General features: G+C 38.0%; 5 protein-coding genes across 5 annotated transcripts; 4 read left to right on the top strand and 1 right to left on the bottom strand.

Moving 5' to 3' along the window:
• Window positions 1-2,175: 2,175 nt before the first annotated feature.
• On the top strand, window positions 2,176-4,698 carry CBG05654 (the record flags this gene model as incomplete). The annotated part of the gene is made up of 7 exons (XM_045238640.1): window positions 2,176-2,280; window positions 2,304-2,911; window positions 2,965-3,594; window positions 3,649-3,988; window positions 4,035-4,178; window positions 4,309-4,509; window positions 4,606-4,698. 7 exons carry the CDS (start codon window positions 2,176-2,178, stop codon window positions 4,696-4,698), a joined length of 2,121 nt encoding a protein of 706 aa, XP_045093013.1.
• A 3,408-nt stretch (window positions 4,699-8,106) lies between these two features.
• On the top strand, window positions 8,107-10,136 carry Cbr-dcar-1 (the record flags this gene model as incomplete). Its single annotated transcript, XM_002638556.2, has 8 exons — window positions 8,107-8,175; window positions 8,339-8,455; window positions 8,745-8,872; window positions 8,998-9,162; window positions 9,207-9,326; window positions 9,377-9,592; window positions 9,704-9,848; window positions 9,900-10,136. 8 exons carry the CDS (start codon window positions 8,107-8,109, stop codon window positions 10,134-10,136), a joined length of 1,197 nt encoding a protein of 398 aa, XP_002638602.2.
• A 2,850-nt stretch (window positions 10,137-12,986) lies between these two features.
• CBG05651 lies at window positions 12,987-14,550 on the top strand (the record flags this gene model as incomplete). Its single annotated transcript, XM_045238639.1, has 3 exons — window positions 12,987-13,314; window positions 13,423-13,815; window positions 14,522-14,550. 3 exons carry the CDS (start codon window positions 12,987-12,989, stop codon window positions 14,548-14,550), a joined length of 750 nt encoding a protein of 249 aa, XP_045093012.1.
• Window positions 14,551-15,334: 784 nt separating this feature from the next.
• On the top strand, window positions 15,335-16,680 carry CBG05650 (the record flags this gene model as incomplete). Its single annotated transcript, XM_002638554.1, has 3 exons — window positions 15,335-15,674; window positions 15,724-15,899; window positions 16,435-16,680. The coding sequence occupies 3 exons, from the start codon at window positions 15,335-15,337 to the stop codon at window positions 16,678-16,680; spliced, it is 762 nt and encodes a 253-aa protein (XP_002638600.1).
• A 184-nt stretch (window positions 16,681-16,864) lies between these two features.
• CBG05649 lies at window positions 16,865-17,474 on the bottom strand (the record flags this gene model as incomplete). Its single annotated transcript, XM_002638553.1, has 2 exons — window positions 16,865-16,979; window positions 17,260-17,474. 2 exons carry the CDS (start codon window positions 17,472-17,474, stop codon window positions 16,865-16,867), a joined length of 330 nt encoding a protein of 109 aa, XP_002638599.1.
• Window positions 17,475-18,308: the final 834 nt, after the last annotated feature.

Genomic DNA, 18,308 nt, shown 5'->3' with positions numbered 1-18,308 from the left:
CGAAGAGAGTGAGAGTTGACTAATGAGCAGCTCTCGTTTCTTCTCTTTCACCCACTATTTATATATTTTTCTTTCTCTATTAGTCTAGATAATTGCTAGTCATACACGGGTCGCCTTGACGACCTGCTTCTCAGAATTCTAGAAGTTTCTCTCCTGAGTTTTCACTGATTGACGTCAACCTGACGGAGCACGCCTGCTACTTGATTGATGGCTAGTCTTATCGCGACACGACGAGGCAGGAAAATCAATTTTCGCGAGAACCGAAATTTTTTCTAATTTTGGCCAAAAACTTCAAACCGAATTTTCAAACGTTTTTCATTATGCCTATAAAACCTGAAAATTATCAATTTTCCGTGTTTTTTTCTGTGAAAACAACTGGAGGATCTGCCCTGAAAATTTTTTGAGATAAATCCGCTTTCATCGTAAAAAAGCTTGGAAATTCACCAAAAATCGAAAACTACAGTAATCCTTTCGGTTCGCGGCGAGACTCAACCAACATTTTCATCTGTTGCGCCTTCTTTTTTTCCGCGAATTTTCAGAATTTCTTTTATCAAAGCGATTTAGACCCCCGTTTTCTTCAGCTTTCTGGCAGTTTCTTTTTCCTGAAAGTGCGATTGTCCGCGTTTATCGGCTACCGTAACCCTCCTTCGGTCGCTTAATTTTCCCACGAAATTACGTAATCTGATGTAAAAAAAAACTCAATTTTGCATATAATTAAAACTTTAATTGGCCATTAATCGATTTGAAAAACCTGCGGAAGTTCTCAATTCTCATCGTTTTCTCACCTTTTCATCGGTTTTGTGTTCTTGTTCCTCCCCCAAAATTTCAAGGCCGTCGCTCTCTCTCGGCCACAATTTTTCATTAGGAAATTGGCAAGAAGACGTCCGCCTCTTCCTTTTTTTCGTTTTCTTCGGATCTTATTCTTCTTCATTTCGTGAAAAAAGAGAAGCGGCTCCTGTTGCTCATCCCTGTCACTTGCAGTTTTCTCTCTCTTTCTCTAGCTCTCTCAACCGAGAGATTCGGAGAGAAATAAATGAAGCAATTAAAAACACACAACCAACACAAGGAGAGGCAGTATATACTGGTCAAACATACACACATTTTTCTCTGCGCCCCTTCCAAGTTCCCCAACTCTCTTCAAGGAGCCGCCCATGGCTAGAGAGTGAGAGTGTGTCAGACAGTTGGGGCGCAAAAAAGTGTCCCTCTGCTGCCGGACGACAACGTGGCGCGCCTCTTTCTCTCTCTCTCTCTCACAGATTTTTTTCCTTCTCTCTGTCTCTTTTTTTGTTTTTTTTCCCTTAAATTCGCATAATTTTACAGCTTGGGCATTCATAATGGATGTGATCCTAGATTTTATTCGTGAAGTTTGGGGCGAAATTTTGGTAATTTCAAGTGCCTTTTTTCAATGGGTAATTTTGGGATATGTGTAATTTATGTAGTATTGGCGTGCATGTTTGATATATGTCGTGATCTTAAAATATTGGAAGGAAAATATGCGCTAATTTGAAATTTTCTTACTAGGGAGCTATCTTTGCATGATTCCGAGTGGCGATTCATGACCTATATCATTAGAAAGCCCATAAAATTCTAATTCGGAGCAGGTTTTCTGTTTTTGCGAAACGGCGGTGAGCTTCGGTTTTTCGAAATTTTAATAATTCTTTTCTCGAATATTTGTAGAACTTCTCATGTAGTATGTTTTATGATCAAGCTGATCAGATCAGCTGTGTCGATCTGATTCGTTTTCGCTAAAACAAAACGAGTACTCCACTCCACCCTACTGATTCAACATCTCACATAACTGATGGAATGTGTCTATGTCTCTTGTGTGTTGACCTCGATTCGGTGTACTTTTTCGCATCCTTCAAAACCTTTTTTATAATATCACCTTTTTTTCGGAAAGCGAGAGAGAGGGTGAGACGATCGCTGCATTTTTCTTCGCCGATGACAGTTTTTAATTGGGAAAAAATTGATTGATGAAAGGGATGGTGCAAAAATAATGTACTTTGAACCAGGGTACATTATCGGTATTTTCTAGAATTTAGCAGATCAAGATTCAAAAGTTTTCGAAACTTCTTAAAATTCCATTCTTCTTCTTCTCTATCTTGTGCCGTCCGTTTTTTTTTTAAATTTCTCTATTGCTAGCTTTAAAAATCTCTCTTTTTGCAGGTCAGAAACATGGAAGACTCGGTGACCCTCTTGTTGGGCCTCGGTGGTGGACTGTTCACCACAATCGTCTTCTTCTTCATGTACATGCGCAATCGAGAGACCGCGTTTGAGCAGGTACTAAAAATGCGAGGATCTAGGAAAGCTCATTTCACCTAAAAACCATTTTCCAGCAATTCACCGCCGACCAAATCGCCGTCATATCCGACTCGGACAAGAAGAAGCAGCAACAGAAGAAGGGTGGCAAGAAGAGCACTACAGTTTCACCATCAAGTCTTCCGAATCCGCAGAAGCTGCAACAGCAGCAACCAGCGAAGGTCTCTCCAGCACCACAGAAACCAAAGGACCAACCGAAGAACAAATCCCCACCGAAGCAGCCAGAACAAGCAAAGTCAGAAGTGAAAGTGGCAGAAGTTGTGGAGCAAGAGCAAAAGGTTCAAAATGTGCAACCAGTTCAATCGGAAGCGCCACCACCACCGCCAAAAGAGGTTCCAAAGAAGACACCAAAGCCGATCAATTCTTGCGATTTGGATCAGAAAAAGGTTTTGGATCACCTCTCGAAACTTCCAGAACTCGACACTGCATACGTCTCGTGGCTTAAGCAATCATTCCAATCACACGATACCCAAATGAACAATAAGCAGAAAGAGAACGTCAACTTGGATAAGAAAAATAAGGATTTGGTGCAGAGGAATGAGAAGTTGTCGAAGGATAAGCGAGATGCGGATGAGAAGGCCAGGGATGAACAGTGAGTAAAAAGAAAAAAGTTTAAAATCCCAAAATAACCTCAATATTTTCCAGAAACCAACGCCTGCAAACCGCCGACAAGTTCCAAAAACTTCAAGCTCGCGAAACCGAACTCGTCCGTCAAATTCAACAAGTCCAACAAACCCTGAACCACCGCGAACAGAACTTCGTTCAAGAGACCCAAAAGAAGGACAATAATGTTCAAAAACTTGAGAATGATCTCAGAAGTGCAAAATACAACTTGGACAAAGCTAACGCATCGTCGAGAAGCAGTCAACAAGCGCTCCGTGATGCAGAAAATAAAGCAGCTGAAACGGAAAGAAATCTTCAACAGAAGATTGACAAATATGAGGCGGAGAAGCAAAAAATTGAGGCCAGTCTGAATGGTCTTCGTCAGGTCACCACTATCATGGAGGAGAGACTTGCTAAGACTGGAGACGAGTATGCCGATCAGGCCAACAAAATTCTCGCCCTCACAGCTGCCAACAACACGCTTCAAAATGCGTTGAACGCTGCGAAACTTGCAGTGGAAAACCAGTCAAAGCACAGTACTGAGGAATTGGATGCGTTGAGAGAAGAGCAAAAGGTGTGGTTGAGTGAGAAGGAACAGATGACAGAGAAGTATGTGAGGTTGGAGGAGTTGATCAAGGAACTAAATGTGGATATGAACGAATTCCATGTTTAGTAAGTGTAAAAATACAATATCTCTTTCTAATCAAAATCTCTATTTCGTTTCAGCAAAGAGCAACAAGAACGAATCGTCGGGGAACTCAACCAGCGGGATAATGCTCGTCTGGAAGAGTTGGAACAGTCTCAGGCTAAGGAAACAGATCTTCTCGCTCAACTTAAAGAAACCAAAGAGAAGTTGGCAGAGGTCAAGAAATCGTTGAAGGATGAGCAATCGAGGGTTGTGGAGATTCCAAAGAACTCTCCAGAACCAGTGGTAGAGGAGGAGGCCTTTGAGTTGAAGAAGACTAATGCGGACTTGGCACAAGCCGCTCCTGGAACTTCTTCTTCTGATTCCGCTCTTATCGAGGAGTTGAAGGCGAAGAATGCAGTGTTGGATGAGAAAAATAACGTAAGTTTTGGGATTCAGGAAAACACCTAATCACGTTATCTTCCAGGAGCTCCGTCAACGCAACATGACAATTCTGGAAAAGACAGAAGCGGTGCCAAACCAATTGGAAAGCCTTCGTAAGCAAGTTGTTGCGGAGCTTGGAAGTTTGGCTGGCATAAAAATGAAGGACAAGACGTTCAAGGATGAGCAGGTACTGTAGATATAAGTCAATTTGGATTCTGAATCAATCTCAAAGTTAAATATTTTATTCCATTTTCTGGAAAGTCATTCTGAGACCTATAAGTCTATGCTTTCATATAACTCAAATTTCTGATTTTCAGGCCTTCTCCGATTGGGTCGGTGAAGCGAGGAACGCGATTGAGAAGAAACTCAACTCAGCGTCTTCCACTCCAGCTACGGCTCCTGCTTCTACTCCTGCTGCCAAGCCACAAAAACCATCAAAGTCTGCAGCCAAGGAGTCAAGATCAGTGGAAATTCCAGAAGGAAATGAGCACGAATGCCGGAAGGCCCTGATCGCCTTGGTAGGGTTTTTCCCAGATTTCAAGACTATTCATATAGTTTTTATGTAGTTTTTTCCTGATTGCTGAGGCTAGAACCTTCAAAATCCAATTTTTCAGATCAAGGAGCTCGAGCACATCGAGAAGCTCGTCGACAAGCAAGAACATGAGCACAAACAGGAGTTGGCCCGATTGAGATCTCAATTGGTGTGATTCCACATCGAAATCTACGAAAACAATCAAATTACTCGTTTTTCTTTCTCTCGCACCGAAAATAACCATTTTCTTTCTTTCTTCCCGTCTTTTTCACTGTCTCCCCCTACTCGTCTTTTCCCAAAAATGTGATATTTTCATGTCTCTCCGATTTTTTTTCTTCAGAACCATTGCTTTGCCCTGTCACCCAACCCCCCGTCCGATCCGAGCATTTTCCCATTGGAGCATCTTCTCGAAAATCCCATTGAAAGTTTTTCTTAATCAGCCGACCAAAGCTCCAGATTGTTTTCCTTCTTTTCCTATCCCTCGTCCATCAAAAAAGATAACTTATTTATTTATATTTCCCCCTTTCCCAGATTATTCCCCCTACCAACACAGATTTTATTATTATTATTATTTTAATAGCGAGAAACTACAATTTTTCTATAGAATTATACTCGTTCTTCTTATCCATTTTTTTGCCCTTCTGTGTGAAATGAAATTCTCCTACTACTAGCCTGAATTGTTTCGAATTTTAGTTACAAACTTCAAAAATTGGAAGTTCTTCTACTGACGTCTTCTACTGAAGGTCGCAAACATACGGATCACATGGAAATTTTGGGAAAAAAGAGTGTCAAACATCAGAAAAATGAGCGAAGCGATAAAGTTAATTAAATGGACTAATTAACTGGATAAATTTAGAGAACTAAATACGAGAAATAAGAAATAATTTGACCAGATATAATAGAGCAATCGAATTCTGTAAAGTACCGTAAAACCTGTAATAGAACGATACCCACACTGTCAAGTTTGAGCTCACCTCCGGCGTTTCAAATTGTTAGCTGGTGGGCCTTCGGCGCGATTTAAAATATTTTTTGTAGTAAAATAAATAGGTTAAATCGCGCCGAAGGCAGACCAGCCAGCTGTTTGAAGCGCCAGCTGCGCAGCTGGTGAATTTTAAAAACCAAAGAACTGACGAAAAAACCTGCTGACACTGTCCACCAGAAGAAAAAATAGCTTATCTGATCTCGATGCATGGACAGTACTACCACTCTCTTTAAAGGGTCAACTCAAGTCAACACCGCCAGAGAGGCAAACAGTACAAAGAGGAACGACGAGAGAAGACTTCAGAATCAAGATGACGTCGTCAGGCGGGGAGCGGCGTGACGAGAAACAAGTTTCCTTCCCTATATTCTCAAGGTGTCTTCTCTCTCCTATTCTTTCTGATTTTCTTACCTCGTTTCACTGTTTTATTTGGGTGTTTGGTTTTGAGAGTTTTTTTGTGTTTTTGTAAGATTTTTTGTCCAAGTGACCACCTGATTTCATGGAATGTTCTAGATGACCTGTTCATATTGATTTCAGATATAGCACTATAAATGAAATTGTGACTTTAAACTCTATCATTGACCTGGAAAATGTATTATTTTTAGAGTGAAAGCATCTAATCAAACAGTTCCATGATATTTTTTAATTGGGCTCATGAATCTTATTCCAATTTTTGAACTTCTGATTATTCAATGTCATATCCCTGCTCGAAAATTCCAAAGAACTTGACTATTGTATTATTTTCTATAAAACCTCATCCTAATCGTTACAATTCAATAAAACATGCAAATCGTAAGAAATCTTATTGAAGTTAATTTCATACGAAAATCCGGAGCCCCGAAGATGACCCCAGAGCCACCCCCCCCCCCCCCAGACTGTTTGATGATTCTGAAGTAGTTCTCTTGCAAGTGTTTTGTTGAGGTGTAAGACCAGAAAAAAAGGATTAGATGTTTGAGAAAAAAGAAGTTCAAGGATTAGAAGTGACTCACTTATTTTCTACAAAAAAATCCTTGAAAAATTGGATACACTAGTGTCAAGAATTTCTAGTTATGTTCAACTGTCTAGTTCTAAAAGTCCAAAGTCTCCTACTTTTACATATCAGGATGTTACATTTTTTGGTCTATTCAGACTAAGAGGCCATCTATAAAAAGTGATTTATGTACTAGCTACTCAAATCGAGTTGTAACTAGATCGAAAACGGGTTATAGGATCTGGATGATGACGTGATTGGTCTTGAAGGGAAGAATCGAACGCTTACTATTTTTCTAATGGAAAAATTGGAAATTGGAATCGTGTGGAAACACAAAAAATGTACCAATTGACTAGAATTGAAAAACGATGAAAATAGAGACTACCAGCTCCAATAAATTGCTCGCCTCTCCCCCGCCTCCTGCGGCTAATCACATTCGATCCATTCAATAAAAAACGAGCTGCTCTTCCTACCAATTTTGATGTAGAGAAAAATTGCTTTTAGGAATTGAAAACGCCGGAAAACGGTAAGAATATTTTAAGGCACATTATGCACACTATTGGTTCATGTAGGGTCCATCAGCTCACACTAGCTCAGCTCACAGAGCTCTGTCATCCTGTTAAAATTTCTTTATAGTATTTTTAGTCAAATCTATTTCAGCTTGATATGCCTTGACAAACTTTCAAATTTTCACTTTTTCAGCTCTTGAATCATCTAAACTTTAGTATAAGAAGCCGTCACGAGTTTTGGTCATTCCCCATTTCACGGTCCTCCTATTATCAAATTTTTCCCACTGAAATCAAAAATTCCTTCCTATCTCTTTTCATTTTTTAACCATAATGAGAATAACACAAGTACATTCTTCCATTTCTTCTCCAAACTAGGCGAATGTTTTTCATTTTCTTCCCTTTCTTCTTTAAATATTGAACATTTACTGACCACCTACATGTACAACAAAAACACATGTATAATTCGCCAAAGGATTTTTGACGTTAGATGTAGTGGAATAGATTTTGTGGATTCAGAAGATACTGATTCCGATTTTTTTTCTTCTTTTTGCAAGAACTTATCATGAAATTTTAACTTAAAAGTGTTCCAGGAAAAAAGGTACACATCCATTATAACAATAATGTTTGTTTGTACTCCCTATTTGCTATTTCCTCTATTTTCCATGTTTTCCTTTTTTTCAGTTGCACACTGTTATGTGGAAAATAATAACTTTCCAGAATTTATTGTTGCTGAAATTGACGTCATTGATTCATTCACTTGTTCATTATGTCCTCTGTAAACCATTTTCAGTATGATTATTGATTACAAATCACACAAATTTCAGGTTCTGTCTTGTGCCCCTGTATTTTTAATTCTAAGATTCTTGATCACCCCTTCAGTCTATCCTTTCTTTCTATTTTTAGAATTTTTCAACAATTTTAAGAATAAAAAAAAACCACATCCATTTATCACTATGTTACACACAGAATCCCTCTCTCTGGCATTTCATATCCCTTTTATCGTATATTATACACATTTTCTTGTTTTTCTTCTCTGCGACTCTTTATCTTTTCTCCGCAGAAGACGTGCGGTGTCTTCTGATATTGATTTGAAATTAAAAAAAATCATTGGTGGTTTCAGATGACATGAGCGCCAATCAACGTACAGATTGCTTCTTCAATCTGACCACACCAGAGCGGATTGATCTTTTTAGAGTGAGTTTTTTTCAAACATTATTATGCCCGGAGGTTTTTTGTCTTTATAAAGCTATTTCATATTTTATGGCTTACTAGTACTCTTGGTGAAAGCTTTGACTTCATCTGATCTTACAGTTTCCATGAGAGTTCACCGGAAATTTAGTTGTGATTTTTTTTTCAGCGCCGCCAGGCCCTGCGAGTGGAAAATGTGTTTCGAACATTCTATGGATGGGCAATGTTGCCGTTAGCGATATGTGGAGCGATTGCAACCATCATTTTTATTATCAGTTGTTATAAGGTGAGACATTTTTTATTTTCAATAACTATGTCATTTTTTCAAGAACCAAGCATACCAAGTTTGAGCTTGATTATCTCAATTCCTATGCAAGATATCAAAAAATGTGTCCAATGATAAAATGATTGTGGTATTATGATAAACAATTTATCAGTTGACAACTTTCTTATATCTTTGACAGGAACCGAAAAAAAAATTAACTCAAAGTTAAAAGTTAGGAAGCCCTTCTATTACAGGTTCTAATAGTAAGCTATAATTCTGAAAACTTAACTTAACATTTCAAGTTTTCCAGGCCATCAAAGCCCGTCGAGTATCCCGAAAGTGTTACGCTTTGCTTATGAATCGTGCCATTGGAGATGCTCTGACATGTTGCTCAGCATTGGTCACATGTATCTACGTGTTGACGTGGCACGATATAAAGTAGGTTTGTTTGGAATTTTTAAGCTTTTAAAGAAAACCGACAACTTGCTGTATGCGCTTCAAAATCGTAAAAATTGTGAAACCCTAAAAATATTTTTACACCAAGTTCATAGAAATTTTTCCAGTCGTGATATGGTTGTCGTAATTGAGTCATTCTTCATCGGATCCTTCTGGTCAGCTATGGTCTCCTATTGTTCACTGTCCGTTCTTAAACTGTTCGCTGTTTGGAAACCATTCCATTACAGAAAATGGTTCACAATGAGAAGATGTGTGAATTTGATGATTATCAGGTAATTAGAGCTGATTGGAATTTATCAGTTGTACAATTTTTCAGTTGGACGATTCTAGTTTTAATGGTCAGTTACACATTGGCAGTATCTGCTCTAGTGAAGATCCCTGATTTGAATCAATGGTCAGGATGTAAAGCGGAGACGTGTCTCAGGAATATGTACAGGTATTCCGTCTCCTAGAATATTATAAAATGATAAACTTCTGAAACTCTAGATCCCGAAACCTGATGACTGCTTCTGTGTATTGTTTCACTATCCTGGTCTTTGTTATCACTTGTTTCTTTATTCGGAAAGCTCAAAACTTTAGTAATTCCTTTAAAAAAAGAGAAAAGGATGGAGGTGGACGGATTCGAATGGTTCGATTCCCATTGTGGAAGTTGGCGCTAAATGTGGGAACTTTTGCAATATTGAATGTCCCCTATGCGATATGGTAAGTGACTTTTTTCAAATATTATGAATAACTAGCTTGGCTGGCGCGAGTTCGGCGCGTTTTCGTCGATCCACTCCTAGAAAAGAAAAGTTAAAAAAATATATTTTTCAGGTGCATTGGTCTGGTCCTCAATCCTTACCCATGCCTGTTCCAGCGAAATTATTCTGAAATGATGCGTCTATTGGGATGTATCCGATTGTTCCTGGTGACGAGATGTATTCTGGATCCAGTACTTTCGTTTATCACAGACTTCCAGGTAACTCAATTGAAAAATAAACCATTTTCATTCTAAAAGTCAATTTTTCAGCTCCGCCGCTGTTTCCTCGAAATGTTCGGACAAGGAAGAAAGATCGGAGACCAGCGAAGCACATTCAAGCAGAGCTACAGTTCATCGAGTGCCGATCAGAATTCCATTATCGATCGGGGTACCAGATCCCAAACAGTAACAACAATTGCAAGTTCAAACCCATCTACAAAGGACAAAACCAAAAAATCAGCGAGTTTCGGTGGACTGGAGGTCGATCGAAAAGTGGATCGGTTCTAAATTGTTTTCCCAGTTTTTTTAAAACTTGTTATAACTTCTTTCAAACCCTGAAATTTGAATTTATAGTAACGCTCGAATTTGAAGTTTTTCAAAATTTCAAGTTTGAAGAAAGTTATAACTTTTATCATTGTTTTGTACGTTTCACACCCACACACACAGGATATCTCACACCAATTTTCACTTTGATTCGATTCGATGTATAACGGTTCCACTTTTTGATAATAAACATATAAATGAATAGATTGTACATAATATTTGTATAGTAGTTGTTGTTTCAGAAATGAGAAAATTACCGTAAACACTCTAATAGAACGCCACCCGAATCGTCAAATTTGAGCCCATGTATCTCATTTTTTGTGAGAGATGTAAAAAAAGTGGTTAACTAATAAAATGTTGCTGATATCATGATAAATATTTTATTAGTTGACAACTTTTTGATATCTTTCAAAATAAGTGAGATATAAACACTCAAAGTAAACGGTCCGGGTGACGTTCTATTAGAGTGTTTACGGTAGTTTACTATTTTTTAAAACTTGAGAGCAGGCTAAAAGTTTTCTAGCTTATTTATTTTCAGTATAAATGCGTTGTTAAAACCCACTGGAAACAAAATCGAGAAAAATAACTCGAAACCGGATTCTCAGAAATAATGGTTGGTTTTGAGAACCACGGGAATGACGTGCTTCCTCTGGCTCCAGAGCTCTCTTTCTTCAAAACAGAGCTTGTTTTGAATCTGAATTTATAATTTTTAAATATTTTCAGAGTAGACTTTTGCTAAATCGTGAAAATCGTGCTTAATTTTCATTTGTTATAATCCAGAAGGTTAAAGGGTTATGTTTCTTGGACTCGCAACTTTGAGTCCCGATGGATCTCCAACTCAACTTCCATTCAATTCCCTGATATTTTTTTACACCCTCATGATACACATCTCATGATTTCTAGTAAATACAGATTATCCCCGCTTCTTGGTCCCCGAGAGTCACTTAATGAAATTGAAAATGACCTATCCCTTTATTTCAAAGAGACAAGATAGAGAAGGATGGCGACCAACAACAGCAGCAGCAGCCTCTCGGAAACAGCGACATCCATTTCCTTTATTTTTGTAGAAGACGAAGAACCCATCTTTTTTTTTCAGCGCCTTCCTATTCCAACCTTGGGAAAAAGGCACTCGTTTAAATTGAGAAGATGTTCTTGATGCGCAAGATCGCATCTTCCGAGAAAGAGAAGAAAAATTCTTCTCGACCCCACCTCCTTCTTCTTCTTTTTTTTTCGCTTCAGACCAGAAACAAAAAGAAAAAGAAGAGAATCGACACTTCTCCTTCGCTCCCTCTCGCTCGACCGCCCCGCGCCCTCCTCGTCGACGCCGTTTTTTAATCGTTTCCCTCACTAAATCTCTTATTTTCCTATACTTTTTCCCTTCCCACTCACTCACTCGCGTCGTTTTTTTTTCACATTCAGACAACCACCACCACTGAGGTGTTTGCTTTTTTTTGAGTTGGTTTTTTTTGAAAACATGTGTATATGTAAATGTTATAGTTAGAATGAACCTATTACATTTCTGAATAATTAATTGTATCTTCGTAGGGTCCAACGTTGGATTGTTTTTAAGTTCAAACGATGTGACTAGCATCGGAAACGCATTTAAGCTTAAACTTGATAGCTCAAAGCAAAACTAATTTTATAGCTAAAATCCTTTTGCATCATTTAATCTGTAACTCTAGTTATAAAATTGTTTTATTATTTGTATACCTAATGCAACAAACAGGTTTTGAATTATCATCTCAAAAAACATAGAAGAGATAAAAGAAGCAGTAAAGGGATAATACAGGGGAATGGTCAGAGGTAGATAAATAAATGTAATTTTTTCCGTTGTAGGGTCGTTGGCGGAACCGGGTAAAATAGAATATAAGGGAACTTTGTTTTTTACAATTTTTCCCTTATAATGAAAAAAATTGAAGTATTCATAGTTCATGAAGAAGGCCATCTAAACTGTCAACTTTGAGCCCATATATCTCATCTCCTGTAAGAGATATCAAAAAGTGATCAACTGACAAATTGTTCATCATAATATCAAAAGAATTTTGTTAGTTAACATTTTTTGTTATCGTTTACATAAGCCGAGATATATAAGCTGAAAGTTGACGATATGGTGGCCTTCTATTAGGGCGTAAAGGTAATATATTGGAGAGTGCATTTAAAAATATCTTTTTAAAAATGAAATTTATGTGAATAATCCAAAAAATATTTTCTGTCTCTCTTCTTCTTCTTCAGCTTTTTCTAATTGTTTTTTGTTTCCCTACACTCCTTTCTATTTTCCCCCCTTCATACCTATTCCATTCCCCTACTTTTTCCCTTTTTTTAATGGTTTGAATTCATCAAAAAACGTCGACCCCATACTATTTGATAAGATTTTAATCCAATTTTTCTGTATTAGAAAATTTACCCAATCAAGAGAAAGAAACCCCATATCAGTGTCTTCTCGCTAATCAACTCCTCTCTCCTTCTAAAGAAGCGAAGTTCTAACGCGCTGGCGAGAAGATAAGAAATTCCCGATTATGAACTTTTTCTACTTCATTTCTCTTCGTCCACTTTACGATCCTTTTTGTGTCCGGCTTTTTTAATGAACTTTGAGCCCCTACAGTTTCTATGCGCCTTTAAATGCCATATACCGTCCTGAACTTGTACCTGAAATACAAAAAGACATTTTTAAACTTATTGTTAGTCATGACTTGAAAATTACAGTATCTACAATATCTGTTGCCCCTTCAATACTTAAAAAATTTACTTTTTCAATTTTTTCATTTATCCTGACAACTTGAATTTAAGTCTGTAATTTTTAATTTGTCTTCCAACATGGAGGAAGAACCCTTTGAAGTGCTCAACCATTTTGTTTACCACCCCAATCACATATTGGTCCCTTTAAATGCTCGTTATTATGAAATTGGAAAAGTGATCAATGCGAGCTTCCCTGTCTCCTGGCAACCGTATCTAAGGGATCCGGAAGGTCTTCTTTTGAAATATCTCATGAATTGGATTCTGAAGGCAGAGAAGGAGGCGTTTGCAATGTCTGAAACCCTGGACGTCTACCATGACAGAGTTGGAGAACTGATCAATCATGCAGTTGATGATACACATATCGTAAAGACTGTGTTGACTCCATGGGCCAGTGTTGATGAGGATAGTGAGTTTTACTTCATCTTATTAATATATGAACTAAAAGAATTATTCCGTAGAGCTTGCCATGAGCTACAAAGTTTCAATCTTTATTTCAAATTAAAATCCTTTCCAGGTCCATTCTACAACATCACACAACTCATCGCGAACATGTTCAACGTATGCAAACTACACAACGACATGCAAATATCTGAATGGATACTGTATGTGACTTGTGGCATGATGAATGTTCCAGAACCCTTGCCTTGTCGAGAACAACTCATGCACCATAATCACATGGAACATCGTCGAAGGTCAATCTTCCGTCTTCTCAAGTGGACATACCCCGAGCCAACTGACGATGGAAAAGAGTATGTTACTCATGATATCTTGGATTTCGGAGCGAAGGTGGAGGAGGGCATCCATAGCAGGTCTAGAACCCGGCAGCAGTATCATGAACGTCTTCAGATGGTCAGAGACAAGTTGACCGAGATGCGACGGGAGGAGGAAGAATTTCATGCGGCCTTTGGTAAGTTTTAAATTGAATTCAAATAAAACATAACTTGAAATGAGCGAGAAAAACGACTCAAACCAACTTTGTCGTATATTGTGGACCATTTTTGAATGGAAAGTTCGAGAACCCCAAACAACCAAAATTCACTGGATTCATTCCAAGTTTAATGTAACTAGAAAAAGAGGAATTCCGAGTTTTTCCTAATCTACCCATAGTGTTGGAAGTCGTCGTTCTTAGATCGTTCACAACTTGGCTCATTGTATACCCTGGAAGCTGAAATTAGTCTCAAACATTATCATTTTCAGCCTTTTATCCATTTCCGTCGAAAAAACAAAGAAAATACTTAAACTCTCCAAAATCGTACTTTTTCTGAAAACACATTCCCTCTGTTTGCCTCTCCCCGTTTCAAGCGAGAGTAAAGTGGGCGGAGTCTGCTGCCACACAAAGTATAGTGGCTGGCGCGAACCCGGGAAGTGTCGGCTGCTTGCGGCAGAACGGATCTATTTGTTGCGTTTACGAACTGTTCTGCAATGGAAAGTCGAGGGAAATCGCTGAAAATTGATAGACTGACACTTTGAAATACGGAGAATCCGAAAACCCACTTTTAAAAATATAAAAGTTTTCAAAAAGTATGAAAGTTTTGATGTAAAAGTAGTAAAATGGTTTTAACATTTTTTTCTGTTTCTTTTCCGAAAATCCGTTAAACGTAAAATTTTTCCAGAAGTCAAACTGTCTTCCAATTGTCACTAACTTGAAAGATATAATCCATGAAAAGATGATAGTCCTAATTTTCAAAAAAAAATCTTCTAAAAAGTATTTTTAAGATAACCTAGCCGGATTCGTAAATACAAATAACGGGAATCAAGTGCGTCCAGTAGGAGGTGTTCATCAGATGGAAGAACAGGAGGAACAGGAGGAAGAGGAAGAAGGAGAGGAGGAAGAAGAGGAGGAAGAGGAAGAAGAAGAGGAGCAGGAGGAAGAAGAAATGATGATGCATTTTATACCGGAACCGCAAGAAGCAGTACTAAACCTGGCATTTCCATATCATCTACACAACCAATAATTGTATAATTATGAACCTTTATTGTAAAAGCAAACATTTTCGCAATTTCCCGCCATTTCCAGCCATTTTTTCCTGATTATTCTAGTCGATTTCTAAATATTCCAACTATATTGGTATCTCCTTCTTTGCTTCTCTTGTCCCTAATTGCCTCTAATTATTCCTAATACATTTTGCGTCGTATTCAAATTCTCTCTGCGTCTTCTACCCTCTAGTGCGTGTCGATGGGGCGTGCTTGCATAGCGTCGTCGTTCTTGGAAGTTTTTTCTCCTGCTTTTCAGCTATATTTTCAAGATTTTGTACATTTTTGGAACGTTTACCATGTTTTTTTGAAAATAAAATAACTATTTTTTTACACATTTGAACAATTTTTTACAGCTAAAAGTCTAGGATTTCCAACTTAATGTCTACTTCTTATCGTCTTCTCTGATAAATATGGAAAAAGAAGCAAAGTCGATAATTTTCAGGGAAAAAATGAGCGATGCTAGTGCTGAAAAAGAAAAAAAGCCTCTTGGCAAGCTAAAATTCGATCTTCCACAAGTCAAGTATTCATACAACTGGCAAAAACGGTTTTATACGTTTAAGCGAGAGGAAATTGTCGAAAAAGTGATTTCAATTTTCGCTGTGCGCGAAGAACACCGCCAAAATCGACGTTTCCGAGAGTTGGAGTGGTTTGCGAAGAAAATGGAGCTGATTTTATTCGACAAATCGGAGACTCAAGAAATTTACGAGGATGCTATCAATGCAGTGCGTCAGGCCATAGAGAATGTAGTTTCTAAAGATGCAGAGCTTCAGAAAAATATAGATAACAAAGGTGAAATTTGTTTTCAGCTATCAGGTCTTCAATTATTTTCTATTTACAGTGATCCCACCTACCGAAATGCTCGAAAAACTGTTTACACTGAAAGCAGATCGAGAAGAATACGTGGAAGAGGATTTTATGGAAGAGGGAGCCACCGTAGTGCACTTGATAACACCAGATCGGTTCAGACTCACGACATTTGACTTGAAAGCGAATAACGAGACGATAATCTTGAAGGTGAGCCTCAGGTTTTGAAGTTCTGGATCTTTAGAAACCACATTCTCTATGGTCTGACGCACCGCATTAATAGCATCTTCGTAAATTTCTTGAGTCTCCTATTTGTCGAATAAAATCAGCTTCATCTTCTTCGCAAACCACTCCAACTCTCGAAACGTCGATTTTGGCGATGTTCTTCGCGCACGCCAAAAATTGAGATAACTTTTCCGACAATTTCCTCTTGCTTAAACGTATAAAAGCGTTTTTGCCAGTTGTATGTATACTTGATCTGCGGAAGATGGAATTTCAGCTTGCCGAGAGGCTTTTTCTCTTTTTCAGCGCTCATTTCTCTCCTGAAAATTATATCTACTTTCTTCCCTTTATACATTTCTCCGGATACGTTAAAAAGTAGACTATTCAAAAGACATGGGAAAGGTTTCAAAATCATACAAGATCTCGAAAATTTAGTTGAAAATCAGAAGACAAATGTTCCGAGAATGATGGAAAGCACCATCGACACGCCCTAAATTTTCCTTTCAAACTGCTCTTTTTTCAGTCAGAATGCGAGCGAAAACCAGTTCAAGGTCAGCATAATCGACGAATCGCCAAGGCTCGATATACAACAACAATGATTCCACCCGATGAGCTCACCATGGAATTCACTCTTACACCTCTTGATGTGAAAGTGACCCAAACGGATTTCGTTGTTAAAAAATCGGAAAAAAATAAAGAAAAACAAGAAGAAAAAGAAGAAGTGATTGGACAAGAAGAGCAGGTTGAAGATGAGAAATCTGGTGAGTAGGACGATGTGAAGAAGGAGAAGAATCAGTATTACATTCCTGTCAATTGAAATAGAATCTATTTATTTTTGCACGATCTTTTCTAATAAAATCTCATAGGTTTTTTTTGTCAATTTTGTCAATTTTGCAAAAAAAATTTCAAATTTATTGTAATTTACATAATTGGCACATATAAAGAAACGAAGCTCATGAAAGTCTTGGGGTTTGATGAACTGAATCCACTTGAACAGTTGAGGATACGAGATTTGTGTTACGGGCGTCGATGAAATCCAAATCTGGGCAGTCGATGGAGAGGGGCGTCCTGGAAAATGGGAGATTACTCTGGGTGGGCGTATTTTAGGTCATCACCTAGATTTCAACTTCTATTTCATGACCTAGATCTCAGTATTCAGGTCATGACCTAAATTTCCATTTTTAGGTCGTGACCTAGTTTCCAGTTTTCAGGTCATGACCTGGATTTTGATTTTTAGGTCATGACCTAGATTTCAACTTTTGGTCATGAGGTTCTGAGCTTCTGAGCTCCCCAATTTCAGAATTTCGAAATTTTCCAGACCACCTATAATAATCCCCAATTTACTCACTTTTCTCTGTGTTGTGTGACCATAACCTGTGGTATATTACTGTGCCTGCGTTTCTCCGTCGGCTGATAAGCTCCACGCTTCTTACAACATCCACAGCTCATTTGACAGTATAGAATGACCAGTGCAACCAGTGCCAAACTAATTACAGTACCCGAAAAAATGATTAGCACAAGATTGAATTCATCGACGTCGAGAGAGTATTCGGGAAGGAACATTCTGCAAAAAGAAGGAATTCGGAGGGAATTTGAACTTTTTTGAGACAAAATAGTCACTGGAACAAGAAGTTTCAAATTAGTTCAGTATTCTCCGGGGAATCGGAAGAGTTGAAGAGCACAAAAAACATTTTTGGGAACATCTTTTTTGAAAAAAAAGTTCAAAACTTTGACAAAAAAAGAGGAAAAAGATAATGGCCTAGAAAATCAACTTTGGTGGCCTACAAAAGAAAAATTTACAAACACCTAATGGTATCTGGATTACAGAACTCTGGAATCTAGGTCACTACCTAAAAATTGAAATCTGGGTCACGACCTAAATATTGAACTCTAGGTCATCCCCTAAAAATGGAAATCTAGGTCATGACTCATGACCTAAAGATAAATTCTAGGTCATGACCTAGAAATCGAAATCTAGGTCATGACCTAAAAACTGAAATCTAGGTCATGATCTAAAAACTGGAATCTAGGTCATGGCCTAAAAACTTGAATATAGGTCATGACCTAAATATACAATCTAGGTCATGATCTAAATAAAAAATCTAGGTCATGACCTAAATAAAAAATCTAGGTCATGACCAAAAAACTTGAATCTAGGTCATTCCCTAAAAATGGAAATCTAGGTCATGACCTAAATATAAAATCTAGGACATGACCTGAAAACTGGAATCTAGGTCGTGACTTAAATATAAAATCTTGGTCATGAACTGAAATTAAAAATTTAGGTCATGACCCAAAAGTATAATTTAGGTCATGACCTAAAAACTGGAATCTAGGTCATGACCCAAAAATGAAAATCTAGGTCTTGGCATGAAAAAACAATGGCCTAAAAATCCA

Source organism: Caenorhabditis briggsae, assembly GCF_000004555.2.
Source record: "Caenorhabditis briggsae complete genome, chrV, whole genome shotgun sequence".
Classification (NCBI taxonomy): Eukaryota; Metazoa; Nematoda; class Chromadorea; order Rhabditida; family Rhabditidae; genus Caenorhabditis; species Caenorhabditis briggsae.
Note: the sequence above shows the minus strand (reverse complement) of the source record. Positions and strands in the feature narration are given on the sequence as shown.